General features: G+C 45.0%; 1 protein-coding gene across 2 annotated transcripts in view; it reads left to right on the top strand.

Moving 5' to 3' along the window:
* The first annotated feature begins 920 nt into the window (after positions 1–920).
* vamp4 (vesicle-associated membrane protein 4) overlaps positions 921–20948 on the top strand; it is an 87803-nt gene continuing 67775 nt past the window's right edge. For both annotated transcript variants that reach the window (XM_041208371.1, XM_041208370.1), the window contains exons 1-2: positions 921–1157; positions 17655–17776. In XM_041208371.1, the coding sequence (XP_041064305.1) occupies positions 17711–17776 (66 nt within the window). In that variant the 5' untranslated portion in view covers positions 921–1157; positions 17655–17710. The remainder of the gene's footprint in view (positions 1158–17654; positions 17777–20948) is intronic.

Genomic DNA, 20948 nt, shown 5'->3' with positions numbered 1-20948 from the left:
CAAAGCAGCCCACTTGATCAGTATCCTATCCACCATGTTAAATATTCACTGCCTCTACCACTGATGCACCATGGCTAACATCTTTAAACCATCTCCAAGGTGCGGTACAGCAACTTGCTAAGGCTTCTTTTGCAGCTCCTCCAAACCACAACCTCCACTATATAGGACAGGCAGCAGGTGCATGGCAGAGCCGCTATCATCAGCACATCATGGAACAGGCTTAAGGGGCTGAATAGCTTAATCATGTCCCTATGTTCCCAGGCACTGGTTACATTTTTGGGACACTTTAATTCTTTTATTATGCTATTACTCTCTGATTCACATGGGCAAGACCTCCGTACGTCCTTATGACTGTTTACTCTTGCCCAGATATCAGATAAGCCTGACCAGGATAAAGAGCAAAACTCCTTCCTTCGGCTTCTGTGCGTATCATTCCATGTTCCTATGATTTGTTCAGCTACTGGTTCGACCCCAAGCTGCCACACATTTCTCCTGATCACCAAGTGACAGAAGGTAGACCGTGATTTAAAATCGAAGTGGCAAATCAATTTATCGGACAAGTAAACAAACAACATTGGCTGATTGTTTTTCTTTCTTGTGGTTATTGTCTCTCCCTCACATCCTGTGTTTACACATACAGCAAGGGCCACGGTCTCCATCTCCCTCTCCCCAACCTGCTGCTCACTGAACCCCTCCCCCCCCCCCCCCATTTCCATCTCCAAACTCCCATTCTCATCTCTCTCTTTCCACATTAAACATTCCCAATTCCCAGTCACCCTTTCCCATTCCAGTCCCCTCTCACCTGTCTTCCTATTCCCCAGTCAGTCAGTCAGTCTCTCTCTCTCTCTCTCTCTCTCGCTCTCTCGGTTCCCCGGTTACCATGGAGACGGGGCGGGCTCTGTTCAGTTCTCGCGAGCTGAGGCCGCTCTCGCTTCCTTGCAGCCTGAGGCCGAGTGAAGAGGATCGGGGCAGTGGGGGGAGGAACTGGAAGAAACAGCCCCGCCGCTCTCCCTCTCCCCCACCCTCCGGTCGGCCACGATACCACAGCCCGGGAGGGTAGGGGGACAGGAAAGGCTCCTCTACCGGCCGGCAGGGCCGCGCTTCGACTCGACTCGACTGAGGTTTGGGCACAGCGAAGGCGGCGGCGGTGGCGGAAGGTAAGGCTGGATCTGGGCCGGGAATCCGTGTGTAAACAACGGGAGGAGGAGGAGGCCCATCTTGCACATAACAACCCGGCTTCTCTCCACCCCGGTAAGGGGGAGGCACACAGGGACTTACCCCACCCCCCGGGGGCACAGAGACCTCTCCATTCCCCCCCCCCCCCCCCCCCCGGGGGGCACAGAGACCTCTCCACCCCGCTCCTTCCACCCCCCACCCCCGGGGGCACAGAGACCTCTCCACCCCGCTCCTTCCACCCCCCACCCCCGGGGGCACAGAGACCTCTCCACCCCGCTCCTTCCACCCCCCACCCCCGGGGGCACAGAGACCTCTCCATTCCCCCCCCCCCGGGGGGCACAGAGACCTCTCCACCCCGCTCCTTCCACCCCCCACCCCCGGGGGCACAGAGACCTCTCCACCCCGCTCCTTCCACCCCCCACCCCCGGGGGCACAGAGACCTCTCCATTCCCCCCCCCCCGGGGGGCACAGAGACCTCTCCACCCCGCTCCTTCCACCCCCCACCCCCGGGGGCACAGAGACCTCTCCATTCCCCCCCCCCCGGGGGCACAGAGACCTCTCCATTCCCCCCCCCGGGGGCACAGAGACCTCTCCACCCCGCTCCCTCTCCCCACCCCCCCCCCCCCCCCCCCCCCCCCCCCCAGGGGCACAGAGACCTCTCCACCCTGCTCCCTCCCACCCACCCCCGGGGGGCACAGAGACCTCTCCACCCCGCTCCTTCCACCCCCCACCCCCGGGGGCACAGAGACCTCTCCATTCCCCCCCCCCGGGGCACAGAGACCTCTCCACCCCCCCCCCCCCAGGGGCACAGAGACCTCTCCATTCCCCGGGGGGGCACAGAGACCTCTCCACCCTGCTCCCTCCCACCCACCCCCGGGGGGCACAGAGATCTCTCCATTTCCCCCACCCCCGGGGGCACAGAGACCTCTCCACCCCGTGCCCCCTCCACCCCCCACCCCCAGGGGGCACAGAGACCTCTCCACCCCGCTCCCTCCCCCTCCACCCCCAGGGGGCACAGAGACCTCTCCACCCCGCGCCCCCCACCATCCCCGGGGGCACAGATCTCTCTCCATTCCCCCCGGGGGCACAGAGACCTCTCCACCCCGCGCGCGCCCCCCCCCCCCACCCCCAGGGGGCACAGAGACCTCTCCACCCCGCGCCCCCCACCATCCCCGGGGGCACAGAGATCTCTCCATTCCCCCCGCGGGCACAGAGACCTCTCCACCCCGCTCCCTCCCACCCATCCCCGGGGGGCACAGAGATCTCTCCATTTCCCCCACCCCCGGGGGCACAGAGACCTCTCCACCCCCCACCCCCAGGGGGCACAGAGACCTCTCCACCCCGCTCCCTCCCCCCCCACCCCCAGGGGGCACAGAGACCTCTCCACCCCGCTCCCTCCCCCCCACCCCCGGGGGCACAGAGACCTCTCCACCCCGCTCCCCCCCCCCCCCAACCCCCGGGGGCACAGAGATCTCTCCATCCCGCTCCTTCTCCCCCCCCCACCCCCAGGGGGCACAGAGACCTGTCCACCCCGCGCCCCCCACCATCCCTGGGGGCACAGAGATCTCTCCATTCCCCCCGGGGGCACAGAGACCTCTCCACCCCGCTCCCTTCCCCCACCTCCGGGGGCACAGAGTCCTCTCCATTCCCCCCCACCCCCGGGGGTGGGGCACAGAGACCTTTCCATTCCCCCCAGGGGCACAGAGACCTCTCCACCCCATGCCCCCTCCCCCCACCCCTGGGGGCACAGAGATATCTCCATTTCCCCCACCCCCGGGGGCACAGAGACCTCTCCACCCCGCTTCTCCCCCCCCCACCGCGGTCACATCCACCGCCGTTATCCTGTGTTACTGGACCAGGCACCAGGCAGGCATAGAGTTTGTTGTAGGATTCACAATAATTTACACTGACATTTCTAAATTGGGGATCAGAGCAACTGGGCACCACTGTTCAGCACTTTGGGCTTCGTCGACACCCACTGAATGAACCACGTCCATATATTACAGTAAACATTTGAACAGTGTGGACTGTCATGTGGAGAACCTGCTTTTATATAGCACCTTTCACAATGGCTTCTCTTCCTGCTCCTACCCCATTACCTCTGGTGTCCCCCAAGGATCTAGCCTTGACCCCCTCCTATCTCCAACCTGCCCCTCGGCTACACCATCTGAAAGCACAGTTTTAGTTTTCACATTGGTGCTGATGACACCTCACCCCCACCTCCTTCAACCTATCCACTGTCTCTAAATTATTGGAGTCCCTCGCCAACATCCAGTACTGGAAGAGTGGAAATTTCTTCCAAGTATCTGGAAGACTGAAGCTACTGTCTTCATTTCCAGTCACAAGCACTGTTTCCTAGCCATCCCTCTCCCTGGCAACTGTCTGAGGTTTAATCGAACTGTTTGCAACCTTTGGGCTTGTACTTGATGCCAAGATGAGATTCTGATCACATCCATCCCATCACTGAGATTGCCTATTTCCACCTCTGTAACATCACCCAACTTTGCCCCATCTCAGCTCATCTGCTGTGGAAACCCTCATCCATGCCTTTAAAACTCCAATGCGCCCCTGTGGCCTTGCACCTTCCACCCTCCATAAACTTAAAGCTTTCCAAAATTTTGCATTCCTGTGTCCTAAGTTGCATCAAGTCGCATTCACCATCACTGCTGTGCTCTCTGACCGACACTGGTTCCCAACCTGACAAAGCCTTGATTATAAAATTCTCATCTTTGTTTTCAAATCCACCATGGACTTGCCCCTTCCTATTTCTCTGTCCCCCTCCTTCAGCCTAACAACACTGCCAAGATACCTGTGTTCCTCCAATCCTGGCCTCTTGCATGCCCAGTTTTAATCACTCCAGCATTGGCAGCCAAGCCTTCAATCACTTCAGCTCTGAGCTCTGGAATTCCTTCCCTGAACCTTCTCTCTCTCTCTCTCTCTCTCTCTCTCTCTTCCCCCCCCCCCCAACTTTCTTTCTTTAAGACGCTTCTTAAAAGTTACTTCTTTGATCAAACTTCTGAACATTTGCCCTAATGTCTCATTATCTTGCTCAATATCAAACTTTGCTTGATAATGTCCCTGTGACGTGCTTTAGAATGTTTTATTACAAATAACGGTGCTATATAAATGCAAGTTGTTGTTCACTACGCCAGGGTGTCCCAGGATGCTTTACAGTCAATAAAATATTTTGAAGTGTAGTCACTGTTGTAATGTAGGAAATGCAGCAGTCAATTTGTGCGCAGCATGGTCCCATAAACATAGTGACCAGATAATCTGTTTTAGTGATGTTTGTTGAAGGATATATATTGGTAAGGAAACAGGCAGAAATCTGCACCTCTTTGAAATAGTGCCATGGGATTTTTTGAAAGAGGGAGATTTTAGTTTTGCCAATTTTTGTCCTGAAGGTGCTGACAATAATTGGAATATGGTTTCTGAGTGACTATTCTTGAGCCTGGTCAATGTAGGTTGGCAAGCAGGTTGACTGTGGAGGACAACATAGCTGAGTCTGATTCTGTTTCACCTGACCTCCATGTGCATGCAATTCATAGCAGGAGTCACTGAATCCATTGTAGGTCTGCTGGCAGGTTGTATCCCACCCTGTCCCACAAGCCCATGGACACTGAAACCAGATGTTGGCCTAATTGTTGCAAGTTAGGTCATATGGTTTAACTCAGACTAAGGATTGAAGCTGGGATTTTGTGATCTGCATAGTTTTAACAGCTGTTGATGGAAGTGAACCTAATGTAGTAAATGTTCAGGTCAATTACACTATGTGTTTATGTATTATTACAAAGCAGATTCTACTTTATTACAATGCAAAATGTGCAGAAAAACAAGTCACACTAGTTACGGGTTTGGGAAGTGGGTGTGAGAGATCATCAGCAGGAGGTAGTCTGGTATTGCTTTGACTTTACACTATCTATAATATAACTGCAATTTTATTTGGAAGTTAAAACTTGAAGATTTGAAAAGTATCACCTGAGTTACCACAGTTGTCACTCGGCCCATTAAGTGTGCCCAGTGAATAATAAATATTGAATAAATATTGATGTGGTTCAATAATGGATCAGTGCAATAAAGTAGTGCAAGTGTTGAAAATGTAAAGAACCTGTGGACCAAAGAATCATGATATGACAAATGACCATCCCTGCAGGACCAAGACGGTTGTGCTACAGGCACCAATCATTCACAATTGCTTGTTGGGCATCACTCATTTTGACGCAGTTTGTATCGCAGCTGAAGAGCTTTAAGGTCTGAATTAAATTGGATCCCGTTCCAAACAATGAGAAATTAAAGAAAGAAAGATTCGCTTTTATATACTGCGTTCAAGACCTCCGGACATGCCAAATTGCCGTACAGCTAATGAAATACTTTTGAAGTTTAGTCATCTGTCGCAGATGCACCTGCTCGTGACCTTATCAGTAGGAGCGGCCAATCCACAGTCCTTGTTAGAGACAAAGTCCTGCATTCACCCAGAGGATACCCTCCTTCGCATTGTGAGGCACTACCACCATGCTAAATGGGATGGATCTAGTAGCTCAGAACTGGACATCCATGAGGTGCTGCGGGTCATCATCAGCAGATTTGTGCACTACCACAATTTGACCTGGCATATCCCTCACTCTGTATCATTATCACATTATCATCAAGTGTTGGATCAGCACTTGCTCAATCAGGAGTGTAGATGAGCATTTCAGAAGCAGCATTATGCATACTGAAAATGGGGTGCCAACCTGGTGAAGCTACAACACAGGACTACGTGCAGCATGCTATAGATGGAACGAAATGATCCCACTGTCAACACACAAGATCAAAGCTCTACAGTCCTGCCATATCTAGTCGTGAATGGTGGTGGATAAATAAACAGCTAAGAAGAGGATCCAAGGACATCTTCTTCCTAATGTCAAGGCTGGCGAAAAGACAAGGCTGAAGTATTTGCAACCATCCTCAGCCAGAAGTGCCAAGTGGATGAAACGTCTCTGCTCACTCTTGAGATCACCACCATCACAGAAGCCAATTTGCAGTCAATTTGATTTGCTCCACGCGATATCAAGAAACAGATGAACAAAAAAGGTATGGGCCCTGACAATACTTCAGCTGGAGTGCTGAAGACTTGTGCTCCAGAACTAGATGTGCCTCAAGCCAAGCTGTTCTAGTACAGCTGCAACACTAGCATCTACCTGACAAAGTAGCAAATTCCCCAGGTCTGTCTTGTCCACAAAAAGCAGGGCCAATCTAATCCGGACAATTACTGCTCCATTAGCCTACCCTCAATCATCGGCACAATGATGGAAGGTGTCAACAACAGTACTATCAAGTGACATCCACCGACAAATAATCTGCTCATCAGAGTTCAGTTTGATTTCCACCAGGACCTCTTGTCTCCAAATCTCATCACAACATTGATCCAATCATAAACAGAAGAGCTGAATTCCAGAGATGAGATGAGAGTGCCTGCCTGATACGAATGTGGCAACAAACAACCTTAGTAAAATTGAAGTCAGTGAGAATCAAAGAAAACACTTCACTGGCTGTTATACCTAGCACGAAGAAAGGTGTTGTGGTTGATGGAGGCCAATCATCTCAGCTTCCAAAATATCGCTGCAGGAGTTCCTCAGGGTAATGTTGAGTCCCAACTATCTTCAGCTGCTTCATCAGTGACTTTCCCTCCATCATAATGTCAGTAGTGGGACATTCATTGATGACTGCACAATGTTCAGTACTGTTTGCAGCTTCTCAGATACTGAAGCAGGAAATGCCTGCATGCAGCAAGATTTGGATAACATTCAGGCTTATGTTGATAAATGACAAGTAAAATTTGTACCACACGTGCCAGACAATGACCATCTCCAACAAGAGAATCTAACCAGCTCTCCTTTGACATCCAATGGCATTACCAATGCTGAATCCCCATAATAAACATTCTGGGGGCTACCATTGACCAAAAACTTAATTGGACCAGCTATAAAAATATAGTGGCTACAAGAACAGGATCAGAGGCTGGGAATTCTGCGATGAGTAACTCACTTTCTCCTGACTTCCCAAAGATTGTCCACCATCTACAAGGCACAAGTCAGGAATATGATGGAGTACTCTCTACTTGCCTGGATGAGTGCAACTCCAACAACACTCAAGAAGCTTGATACCATCCAGGACAAAGCAACCCATTTGTTCAGTATCCCATCTACCACATTAAACATTCACTCCTCCACCACTGACGCACCATGGCAAAGTGTAAACCATCTGTAAGATGCGCTATAGTAATTTGCTAAGGTTATTTAACAGCATCTCTCAAACCCACAACCACCTCCACCTAGAAGGACAGAGGCAGCAGGTGCATAGGGGAGTCACCATCTACAAGTTTCATACCATTTGGACTCTGAGCTATATTACTGTTTTTTCTTTATTGCTATAGCACTATGGGTGAACCTACATGTGGACTGCAGTATTTCAAGAAGGACGCTCAACATCACTATGTCAAAGGCAGTTGAATATGGGCAATATATGCTGACCTTACCAGCAATTCCCACATCCCCTGAACAAATATCCGTCTCCAAATAAGCTGCTTAAAAAAAAAGCCTTGAGGACTAAAAGACCATGATTACCGCATTTTCAGGGCTCTGTTTAATCTAAGAAAATAGTCCTTATTTGAAGTGAAATAATTTATTTAGTTTCCAGTATTTTCCTAATTATTTTACTCTAACACTGTTTCCATCATCTTCTGCATTTTTATTCCATTGGCACTTTTTCTATTTTGTTAAAAGTTGACCATTGTATTCTTTTCCTTTGAAAGCATCTCTTTCCCACACTAATGTGCCATCTGAACCATGTATGTACTGTGTAATTAACATATGAGAGCTAAATAATGAAATTAAAACCTGCTTTTGTATTCTTCAAACCAGGAAATGTAGTACTAGTGGTGTAAAGGGCAGTTTGTAGATGGAGCAGCAATCCTCCATTACTTCATTTACTATCTGTATCATCATAAGACCATAAGACATAGGAGCAGAAATTCGGCCATTTGGCCCATTGAGTCTGCTCTACCATTCAATCATGGCTGATAAGTTTCTCAACCCCATTCTCCTGCCTTCTCCCCATAACCTTTGATCCCCTTACCAATCAAGAACCTATCTATCTCGGTTTTAAATACACTCAATGACCTGGCCTCCACAGCCTTCTGTGACAATGAATTCCATAGATTCACCACTCTCTGGCTAAAGAAGTTTCTCCTCATCTCTGTTCTAAAAGGTCTTCCCTTCACTCTGAGGCTGTGCCTTCGGGTCCTAGTCTCTCCTACTAATGGAAACATCTTCTCCATGTCCACTCTATCCAGGCCTTTCAGTATTCTGTAAGTTTCAATCAGATCCCCCCTCATCCTTCTAAACTCCATCGAGTATAGACCCAGAGTCCTCAAACGTTCCTCATATGTTAAGCCTTTCATTCCTGGGATCGTTCTCGTGAACCTCCTCTGGACCCTCTCCAGGGCCAGCACATCCTTCCTGAGATACGGGGCCCAAAATTGCTCACAATATTCTCAATGTGGTCTGACCAGAGCCATATAAATCCTCAGCAGTATATCCCTGCTTTTATATTCTAGTCCTCTTGAAATAAATGCCAACATTGCATTTGCCTTCCTAACTACTGACTCAACCTGCAAGTTAACTTTAAGAGAATCCTGGACTAGGACTCCCAAGTCCCTTTGCACTCCAGATTTCTGAATTCTCTCCCCATTTAGAAAATAGTCTATGCCTCTATTCTTCCTACCCAAGTGCATGACCTCACACTTCCCCACGTTGTGTTCCGTTTGCCACTTCTTTGCCCATTCTCCTAACCTGTCCAAATCCTTCTGCAGCCTCCCCGCCTCCTCAATTTTACCTGTCCATCCACCTATCTTTGTATCATCTGCAAACTTAGCCAGGATGCCCTCAGTTCCATCATCTAGATCATTAATGTATATAGTGAAAAGTTGTGGTCCCAACACTGACCCCTGCGGAACTCCACTAGTCAGCGGCCGCCATCCTGAGAGGGACCCCCTTATCCCCACTCTCTGCCTCCTGCCAGACAGCCAATCTTCTATCCATGCAAGTACCTTGCCTCCAACACCATGGGCTCTTATCTTTCTGAGCAGCCTCCTGTGTGGTACCTTGTCAAAGGCCTTCTGGAAGTCCAAGTAGATAACATCCATACCTGTGGGTTTCCCGACCCTACCAGTAGACATCATTCAGTGAGAGTTACCATCCATAGAACAAAAAGTATATACTCAAACCAATTAGAGGAATTCCAGTACTGGTGCCCTAAGCCCTAGAAGATACCTGCAATAGTTAGTAATAGTAATGAGTGCTAAATGACAACGTTTCTAATGTGGGCAAAATGGTCCAAACATACACTGCATTCAACAGCAGCTCTATCAGAAACCGATGCAGAATATGGTGCTGACAAAACTCCCCAGTTGATCCAGCATCCCAGTCTGAAAGTGTGTGTGCGTAATGAGTAATGGGCTAAAGCTGCAGGTAAAAATAGCAAGGCCAAACACCCCAATTTCCTCCCCCAAAACTGACACTATAGCACAAAATTAAAAACCTCCCAGAACTAATAGAGCAGGCAACTCAAAATAACAAAGTACTCCACATCTTTATATTACCAAAGTCAGTATGTCTGTTTCACCTGCTATTGAGAATTCCCACTTTTAATATATCCATCTCTAACTGCACTGCTTGTGTGAAACCCTTTACTTGTGTCACCTGTCAAATATGATAGCAAGCCATTTTGCACAATCTGGCCTTTGGGTGGGCTTTCCCCACAAATCACTCAAAATGCCCTCTGAAAATCTTTCAACTGAAAATTTTCTGAGTTTTTTCCTCTTTGCTTGGTAACTGAAACCTGAATAGTCAATGTAACTGGTGGCATGCTCCAGGTTAACTGCATTATACGTGAATTAATAATATGGACATGGGCCTGCCGCCAACATTTGACAACAGATTGGAGTAGTGTGCAGTTTTGTGGCAAATGCAGTTCCCAGTTGGCTGCGGTATTTTATGATTGGTAAAGGGAACAAAAAAATAATTCAGAAGCTCCGGAAAATTTATCGGGCTAAGCTACACACCTGTTTCTAAGTGTGCAGATAAAGCCTGCTTTAAGTCTTGCCATTTGCATTAGGCCTTAAATAAGGCTTATATAATTCAATGTTTCAGTGATCTGTATGAGGTACTGGTTGTGCCACAATGGTATACAACACAGAAAGAGGATATTCTGGGATATTCAGCTCACTGCGTCTGTGCCAGCTGTTTAGAGCAATGCAGAACTAATCCGACTGTCTTCTTCCCCATAGCCTTGTATCTTCCTCACCTTCTAATATTTATCCAATTTATTACTTAAAAGGTGAATGGTGTCCACCTCAACTACAAAGCATTCCATGCTGCAGCCATACACTGTAAATAAATTTCTCCTCACTCCACTTTAAACATACTACTCATTACAGATACACCAACCAGAGGAAATGGTGTCTCACCATTTGCTCTGTCAGAACACACTTTGTAATTTGAAAAGCCTTTATTAAATCTCCTTAGCTTTCCCAACTTCAGCGGAAATCATCCAAGTATTTGACAACTTTTCTCAAGCTGTTGTTTCCCAGTCTTGGCATCATCTTGGTGATTCTACACTGTCTGTGGCTTTAGTGTCCTTCTATAATGCTCTGGCCAGTACCACACAGTACTCTAACTGTGGCCTCATCAGTCTTTATCCATTTGCATCATTACATCTTGAACTCAATCCCCTGTGTAACCTGCTGTAGAAAGGGTATGGCTGGCATTCAGAAGGTACAATTTACATGACCTTGGATCATACTGGAGATTCAGGAAGGGGTGGGGAGGAGCCAACAAAAATTGAGAGCTATGATATCAAAGATAACGAAGGAATAGTGGATCCTGATCTTGTATTAAGGCTTTAGGTGTTAGAATGTGGTAACCAGGAAACTAGTCAAACTTGTAGTTGTTAAGGTAGAATTATAAAATCATGCAGCACAAAAATGATATTTTGTGGCTTCTCACTCCAGCTATCCAATTAGTTCTGGTCATTCCCCGTACCCCGGCAAAATTTTCCTTTTAAGTGTGTGTCTAATTTACTTTTGAAGGTTACTGTTGAATCTGTTTCCGCCATCCTTTCAGGCAGTGCCTTTCACATCATTGCTACTCGCTTTGTATAATCAAAACCAAAAATGTTTTTGCAGCATCGTTCTAACCATCTGGATCTTTTTAGTATTTTTAAGTTGTTGATTACATTTTCAGACAGCATACATTCTGTAGACTTTATTGGTATGGCATCCCATGTGCTTTAGAAGGATTAAATGAGATTTAAAAAATGGAATCTGCACTGAATGGTGCATTGATTTCAGACAATGGCTTTAGCTCCTGGATTCAGTCCAGCCCATAAGACGAAGGTAACTTTCATCCTCTGGTTGTAAGGGTCAGATCAGTGATGAAAACCTCTGTATGCCAGCTCTATAGGTTCTAATATGAAATTAATTAGCAAGTGGACTTGGCCTTAATTTGACACTAATTGACATTCTCACTTGAGATCATAGGATGTCTCATGTTGCAAATGAAACTGTTGAACTGGCACAGTAAAAGGTGTGCTTCTAAAGTTGGGACTGAGGCATCTTGTTAGTGTACAGTATAGAGAACTTTGATCTGCATCTGAACTGTGCTACTTGTTGTTTTTCTTTATTCTTTCATGGGAGGTGTGCGTCGCTGGCAAGGCCAGCATTTGTTGCCCATCCCTAGTTGCTCTTGAGAACTGAGTGGCTTACTAGACCATTTCAGAGAACAGTTAAGAGTCAACCACATTGCTGTGGGTCTGGAGTCACATGTAGGCCAGACCAGGTAAGAATGGCAGATTTCCTTCCCTAAAGGACATGAGTGAACCAGATGGTTTTACAACAACCTTTGATATTTTCATGATCAACATTGAACTAGCTTTATGTTCCATGTTTATTAATTGAACTTAAGTTCCACGAGCTGCCATGGTGGTGGGATTTGAAGTCATGTCCCCCAAGCACTATCCTGGGCCTCAGGATTACTAGTCCAGTGACATTCCACTACGCCACCGTCTTCCACAAAGATGGAATATTTCCATGCCCCAAGATGTGATCAACTCAATATCATTCCAACTGTAAGACTATTTTTAAATTGTTCAATCCTTTGTACAACTTTTTGTAGCATCAGTAATAGATGGTACCTTATGCATTGCAGGCTTCAGTTACTATACCTCCTTATGGCCTACATGACTACTTCAAACTGCTACTTGTAAAACTGCAGTTTTGTTTTAAAAATTGAAATAATAGTTTTGAGGTACTTTTAAAGTATTGGTCAAAGATAGTTACAATATTCATGGATTCCAATGAATCTTGGTTCAGAAAATCTATCATCTGAAATTGCAGTAAGTTGGATTTCATCAGATATTATAACATGATTTTTCACATTTGAATAATGTTAAGATGTTTAAAGTTCAAAAGGAAAAAAATATGTGAAGAGTTTGAACAAGAATGTGTTTTTCAGTCCATTGTGAAGTCTCACTTGGAGCTGGTGTACTTGGTCACCACCTTTGTCCCTTCCGACACGGCGTGCTTGGCCAGTTCCCCGGGCAGCAGAAGGCGCACAGCCGCCTGGATTTCCCGGGAGCTGATGCTGCTGCACTTGTTGTAATGGGCCATGCGGGAAGCCTCACCCGTGGTGCACTGGAAAATATAGTTGATGAACGAGCTCATCATGCTCATGGCCTTGGAGGAGATTCCAATGTCAGCGTCAACCTGTTTCAAAGCTTTGTAGATGTAGATGGAGTAACTCTTCTTTCTCGGTCTTCGCCGCTTCTTCCTGCCCATTGCTGTCCGTTTCTTTAAGGCTTTCTTGGCTCCCTTCTTGGGAGCTGGTTTCTTCTCATCAACCATCTTCAATGATCTCTCAAACTGCTTGCTCACTGAATTAATATGGTTATTGAGTTTACACAAGGCTGACATCTGTCCAAGCAAACTACTGTCCTCATTTCAGTATGGCATTGATTTTCTTGTAATATAACCCCTCATCCCACACCCTCGAAACATTATTATAAGGCTTTCCTTAAGCTCTTATCCTCTGGGAAAAAACTGTACCAAGACATGAGAATAATATTTCCCTGGTTTTCAGGTTTAAATGATTCAGCCTGACTAAGATTTGGAGACAATTTTAACCTAATTTGTTTGTCGGGACACTGGTGGAAACAAGTGTAATGCTGCTTTTACACCCCGTTCGGTTTTGCTGTCCATTGAAGTAAAGACAGAATGATATTGTGCAGAGTGTAAAACCAGTGTTCCACCAGGACCATAGGATTCCCAACCAGTGAGTTAGAGTAAAGTTACACTCTTGGATTCTACAATCATTTTCCCATGGTGATAAAACACAGAAAGCAGTACTCTCTAAAAATGGTCCGTGACACATCTTTCTCTGTGTTGCATGATGCTCTTGTCTAACAGCTTGGTGGATTTCTGTTAATGATCCTTTCATTCAACTGTAAGGCTAATTTTTCACAAAGGATTTCTCATTTTTGTACAAATGAGTTATTGAAAGTACTGTAACTTTTGGGCAGGCAAATAAGACAGAGAATAAAATTTCCCCTGCTTGGACCTTCCCTCCACTTACTACTCAGGACCCCTCGAGTTATCAATGGCAAAGATTGAGTGGAGAGGACAAATTGGAGTGTGAAAAGTCAGAAAGGTAATGACCACTTTTCAGCCTGAATTGCTGAATTTGTGAGCAGTACAGTGGCTGAGGGGACACAGCAGATCCAGAAGGTAACTTTTTTGAGGGTAACTATTTTGATAAAAGTACCTCACTCAAGTAATGATAATGCTTGGATTCACTAAAAAAAAACCTTTGGGCAAGTGGAATTATTAATGAAACACCAGATTGGCCACATAAAAAAATTGTGTAAAGTGATCTTTTCTAAAGAACTGACACAGACATGAAGGCTGAATGACCTATTTCTGTGCTGTATGCCACCACCAGCCCAGTGGTAATGCTCACTGCTCCTGAGTCTGAAGGTTATGGGTTCCAACCCCACTCCAGGACTAGGGTAGATAATCTAGACTGACATTCCAGTCCAGTTTAAAGGGAGTGTTACATATATGGATGTGTTGTCTTTCAGATGAGATGTCAAACCAAGGCCCCTATCCACCTATTTGCAGAAGAAAAGGATGTTTTTCCTTTGCTTTGGCCAACATTCATTCTTCAATAAGGCAAAAAAATGTTTTCTAGTCATTTAATTCATTATGGGACCTTGTGGGGAAATTGTTGCATTTGCCTATGAAACATGGTTAAATTTCGAAAAGCTTTTATTTGCAATGAATGCTTAGGAATGCCTTGAGGGGGGAAGTGAAAGGTACTACATAAAGTTCTTTAGTTCTAGATATAATATTTTGTTAAATAAATTGCCGTCAAATGCTAGCCTAAGTAGGCATTTTTAAATGAGTTAATTGATCTCTTGCTTTGTTACATTCCACCCTATGGGCAAAGTTTGGAACTAAATACCATTTTTAAGTTCTTTTGGATAAAAGCATTTTGTCAGCAGTTTGCTATCCATCATTGTATGATTCTGTTTCTGTCCACTTGGCTGATTTCTTTGACAGAATTCTATCAATCAAATTTTCTAGATATACAGTTCCTCTGTTTAAGTCTTGTTTCTGCTCAGATAAAGCGATTTCATTTTGCATAGAAACATTAGTGGTATTCTGACCTTTCCAATTGTCTTGGTCAGCTGGTTCATTTTCTAACTTTAGTGATAATTTATGTTGAACATCAATTAACTCAAAACATCTGAATTCCAAGTGGCATATCTGATTAGTTTGTTACTTCTAAGTAGCCTGGACTATTAGGCTCAAGAATAGGGATCAGAGTGAACCATGTCAATTCTCAAACTGAAATTCTGTTTAGGAGACAAAAAATCAAGAATTCATCTATATTTAGAGAAGGCCACATCTCATCAAATGCAGCAACTGTTTAATGACAGATATTAACATTACATTTAGCAATGTTTTTTTAGAATTGACTAGGTGGACTGCAATGCCCTGTGCATTTCTACACACCAGCTAGGGAAGGTGAAGCAAGATTCAGTGGGAAGGATATCTTGGAATAGTGGGATTGTCTTATGAGGGGAGACTGGGCCTGTATTCTTTAGCGTTTAGAAGAATGAGAGGTGACCTCACTGAAACATACAAAATTCCTACAGGGCTTGACAAGGTAGATGCAGGATATTTCCCCTGGATGGGGTACCTAGAGCCAGTGGACACAGTTTCAGAATAAGGGGTAGGGCATTTAGGACTGAGATGAGGAGGAATTTCTCACTAAGGGTGGTAAATCTTTAGAACTCTTTACCCCAGAGGGCTATGGAGGCTCAGTATTTGAGTATGTTCAAGACAGTGTTTGATAGATGTATAGATAGTGAAGACATCAAGGCAGTGAGGAAAATGGCATTGAGCTGGAAGATCAGCTGTGATCTAATTGAATGACAGAGCAAGCACGAGGGGCTGAATGGCATACTCCTGCTCCTATTTTCTGTGTTCCTATGTCCCTATCTCCATGCGAAATCCCTCTGTTGAAAAGAAGCTATGTTTTAGTTTGCAGACTTTTCAATTGCAAAATCTCCTGTGAAGGGATTTGCTCTGGTAACCAGAAAACTTTCTTTACCACCACATTATCTCTTCAGAATTTCACCATAAGACTAGGCCTTCTGGCTGGGAAGAGAGAAGGTTAGCAGGATTGTGTTGTGTGATATGGAATATAATTCCATCATATTGATAAGGGATTTTGCTCCCTTCTATAACTTTCACAAAATTGGCGTGTTTAGCATTTATCCTTAAAAATTTTAGCAGATGTATGATGCACCTTTCTGAACGATACTATAAATGCAGTAAAGGGCCATCTGATTCTTTTCAAATACATAATCGCTATTAATCGATCCAAATATTTTTAACTATTTGTAGGGCCAGTGCATACAACAGAACCTCTTTGATTTAAGGTTTCATTTTTATATGGTGGTGTTTTGTGGACTTATGAAGAGCACAAGTAAATTGTAGAAAACCTATGTTGCAATCTTGCTTGTAAAAGGTTGTTCCTGCTCTGCTGAGCTTCCATTGACGATAAATTAGAACCATATATTTTGTGTTTAGAACTTGCAAACAAAAACAATTTCAAAGCTGAGTCTCAAGTTCAGTTATTAAAAAAATTCACTGTGCCAGTAGCTGCAATACTTTCATTCATTCACCTGTTTTCCTGTTTCACAGTATTAAGCAGCAACAAACAATATTAATAAATAAGGTTGTGAGAGTATGGTGCACCCAACATTGATCAAGCCCCATCTGGAGTGTGATGTGCTCAATTCTGGGCACCACATGTCAGGAGGAATATATTAGCCTTTGAGGGGATGCATTACGAGGGCAGGTTGCATAAATTTGCCTTGTATTCAGTTGATTGTAGACATTTTTAAGGTAAGGATATCAAGGGATATGGAGTAAACGCGGGGTAATAGAATTAAGGTGCAGGTCAGTCACAATGTAATTGAATGGTGGAGCAGACCCGAGGCCTTTTTTTAATTCATTCATGGGATGTGGGCATTGCTGGCTAGGCAGCCTTTCTTGCCTATTCCTAATTGCCCTTGAGAAGGTGGTGGTGAGCTACTTTCTTGATCTGCTGCAGTCCATGTGTATAGGCACACCTGCAGTGCTGTTAGGAAGGGAGTTCCAGGATTTTGACCCAGCGACAGTGAAGGAATGATGATATGTTTCCAAGTCAGGATGGTGAGTGGCTTAGAAAGGAACTGGTGGTGTTCCCATGTATCTGCTGCCCTTGTCCTTCTAGATGGTGGAGGTCGTGGGTTTGGAAGGTGCTGTCTAAGGATGCTTGGTGAGTTCCTGCAGTGCATCTTTGTGGATGGTACACACGGCTGCCATTGTGCGTCGGTGGTGGAGGGTGTGAATGTTTGTGGATGGGGTGCCAACCAAGTGGGCTGCTTTGCCCTGGATGGTGTCAAGTAGCTTGAGTTTTGTTGGATTGGAGAGTATTCCATCACATTCCTGAATTGTGCCTCGTAGATGGTGGACAGGCTTTGGGAAGTTAGGAGGTGAGTTCCTAACCTCTGACTTGCTCTTGTAGTCACAGTATGTATATGGCTGGCCCAGTTCAGTTTCTGGTCAATGTTAACCACCAGGATGTTGACAGTGGGGCGTTTCAGTGATGATAATGCCGTTGAATGTCATGGGGTGATGGTTAGATTCTCTCTTGTTGGAGATGGCTATTGCTTGACACTTGTGTGGCATGAATGTTACTTGCCGCTTGTCAGCCTAAGCCTAGATATTGTCCAGGTCTCGCTGCATTTGAGCATGGGGTGCTTCAGTCTGAACGGCTTACTCCTGGTTCTAGTACGTGCCATTAACATTACTCTTTTATATGTCCTAGGTTGAACATTTGTTGCGCTTCAGACCGAAGAGATCAAATTCCATCAGGCAATAATCATGCCGCCTAAGTTTAAGCGACATTTAAATGATGACGACGTGACAGGTTCCATAAGAAGTGAAAGGGTGAGTAAAACTTTTTACTATTAATGCTGTAAATAGCAGATTAAGCAATGTTATAAACAAGCCATTTGGGGTGTTTTGAATAGGATTGTTTTGTATTCCACCCTACGGAATCCTGCATTAAGGGAGGTGGTGACATAGTGGTATTGTCACTGACTAATATTCCAGAGACCCAGGGTAATGCCCTTGGGAACCGGGTTCGAATTCTGCCACGGTAGATGGTGAAATTTGAATTCATTAAAAATCTGGAATTAAAAAGTCTGACAATGACCATGAAACCATTGCCGATTGCTGTAAAAACCCATCTGATTCACTAATGTCCTTTAGGGAAGGAAACTGCAGTCCTTACCTCGTCTGGCCTGCATGTGACTCCAAGCCCACACAATGTGGTTGGCTCTTAAAATGCCCCCTGAAACAAGGGCAATTAGGGATGGGCAATAGATGCTGGCCTAGGCAGCGACGGCCACATGTAAAAAAAATTGTATCGTGGAAGAGTCAACAGACTCTAACACTTTGCAGTCTCCATTTTAAAAAGGGACTTTTGTCCTGACTGACTCTGCAAAAGTTGAATTGTGCACAGTAGCACCTGAGTGACAGTTCAGATTTGTGATTTTGCTGAGCCTCAACAGCTGACAGGCCATTGTATTGATCAAAGCTTTCCTGTTACTTCTGACCACTTTCCGCAATGCACTCATTATGCAATAATTATTAAAGGCATGATTAATTCCTCACTTGAGCCCATGTGGTGATGTCAATAATATTTTGAAAGTTACCAAATCTCACCATCCATGATTTGGAGACTGTTAGCATTTTACATCTATCTTTTGGAAAGTGTGGATGTTCGATGAGATTGGAACAGGCATGACTGTAGGGTCTCTGTGTTTGAATAACCTGCAAGTGGTTAATGTCTAGGCTATGATGCATAAAAAGGCAACGATGACGGAACCTTACATTTACAAAAGACTTTTTTAATGTAAAGGAATGTTTCACAAAGGTTTTGGTTGGTATCTTTCCATCTGCAAGGGATGATGGGGATCCAACCTCTGAACCATGATGCCAGATGAGATCATCTGCTGCACTTCTTTTGACGGCGGAACATGCCGATTCTGGAAAGGCAAAATCCGTCACGATGCCACACGTAAAATTGTCCCTTGCCAGGGGTGTGGGATGATCTCTGCTGATGTCTTGTTTGCAGAGTTGGCATCTGCTTTGGAGTTTCGAAAGCCACATGTCGTGGTGGTGGTGAACTTCTGCTCACAACTGGTGTTGTCATTTGCATCGCTTGCCAGCTAGTTTCCCATTTGTTGTGATTGATGTTAAGGGCTTTCATGTCTCTTTTGACAATCACTCTTTGACAAAAACTCTTTTGAATCAGAGTTTTGTGCACTCTGCTGGTCTCTTGGCATAGACTACTTCCCCTCTAGCACGCCTTTGGCGATGTGGCAATCTTCCATCCTGTGCCCATGCCCAACCCAGCAGAGCCGCATTGTTTGAATAGTGTTAACATGCTTAGCATGTTTGTCCTAGAAAGTACCTTTTCATTAGTGACTACGCCTTTCCATATGATGCTAAGGATGTGTCATAGACACTGGAGGTGGAAGCTATTGAGCCTTTGTTCTTGGTAGGTGTAAGTTGCCCAGGCTTTGCTCCAATACAGCAATGTGCTGAGGATATGGGCCTTGTAGATAAGCATCTTGGTCCTGCAGGACAGTTTGTTGTTTTTCCATGCCCGTTTTGTTAGTCAGTCAAAGTTAGTGACTGTCTTTCTAATGTGTGTGCTTAGCTTTTCGTCAAGAGGCAGGTTGTCTGTCACCGTAAATCCAAGAATTTGCTGACTGCTTCCAGTGATGCGTTGTTCGGTTGTGGGCGGAGACAGAGTTGTAACAATACGCTTCACAACGTAAGGGAAATATGGATGGATCTGGAACGCAGTGATTAAGATGTGACCAAAAACTTGATTGAAAAGATAGGTCATAAGAATATTGAAGACGGTGAGACAGAAGATTTTAGGGAAGGACCTATGGAGAGTAGAACTAAGGTGGTTTGTCACCCATAAAGAGAGGGAAGGAGGACAGGCTGAACATCAGGCTGGACAAAGAAATTTAAGGAGAAAATGTAGTGGTTGGAGGATATTGGACAGAGAGAGAGAGGGTAAGACAGGGTGACAGAGGATGACTAGTGCCCATGTAGATGTAGCCCTGACTGAGTCAGCATTGTTCATTGAGCGTGGTTGCTAATTCTATAATGTACTTTTAATTTGATTCGGAAATGTTATTGTAGTGTAACAAGACCAGGCACTATAGTTTCTGAATTGATTTTGTAAGTTGTATCTCTCCAAAATGCCTTGACCTTGTTGTTAATTGGTTAATTATTTATTGCCTTGTAAATTTTGAAATGCTGATTTATGTGTATTGGTGATCTATATTGGCAAAACTTTAAGTTCAGTCTGTTCCTTCCTCAGGCTAAAATAGTCATCCAATAATATCCTCTGTTAGATTTTTGTATTTAAAAATTAAATCCATGTTTATTGACAACAGTAAAGAACTAAAAAAATACTTTGGCTGCAGAAACCCTTTTGTTTGTGTCATGATTCCGGTTCATTCCAGACACCTTTTACTATCATCTTATGTAAAAGGTTCAATTGTGAATAGAAATGTGATCTTATGCACTTAGTAACCTTGAATATTGTGCTGTAGGTGAATCATGAATTTTCTTATCATTACTGGATAGAATGTCTCCCTGTTACATTGGTTCCTCTTCCTCCAGATTCCATGCCCTAAGATGGCATTGGTGACTATGGACTTCCATTGGATTGATACATGGAAATGCTTAGCAACGTGCAGTGGTTTGCCTCCTGCAGTATGGCTGACCGGGAAACTCTCCTGCTCTTGCCATCTGCCATCAGGCTTATTGGAAGGAATTACAGGCTGATCATCAACCTGTTTGACCACAAAATGAATGCACCTTCCATGGCTATCAAATCCTGAAGTGGGACTTGAACTTCTGGCCATTGTTTGCCTGAGCGTCTGTCCCAGAGATAGGGACGCTACCACAAGACCTCCATACTACATTAGATAGTGAACAGTAAAAATGTCAATCATTACATGGATTTATTCATGAATAGATTTATTTACAGGAACAGTAATGTAAGGAAAACAGAACAAATTTAAATAGA

This window comes from Carcharodon carcharias, chromosome 16, assembly GCF_017639515.1.
Source record: "Carcharodon carcharias isolate sCarCar2 chromosome 16, sCarCar2.pri, whole genome shotgun sequence".
NCBI classification, from domain to species: domain Eukaryota; kingdom Metazoa; phylum Chordata; class Chondrichthyes; order Lamniformes; family Lamnidae; genus Carcharodon; species Carcharodon carcharias.
This window is presented reverse-complemented; position numbering and strand designations above follow the sequence as displayed.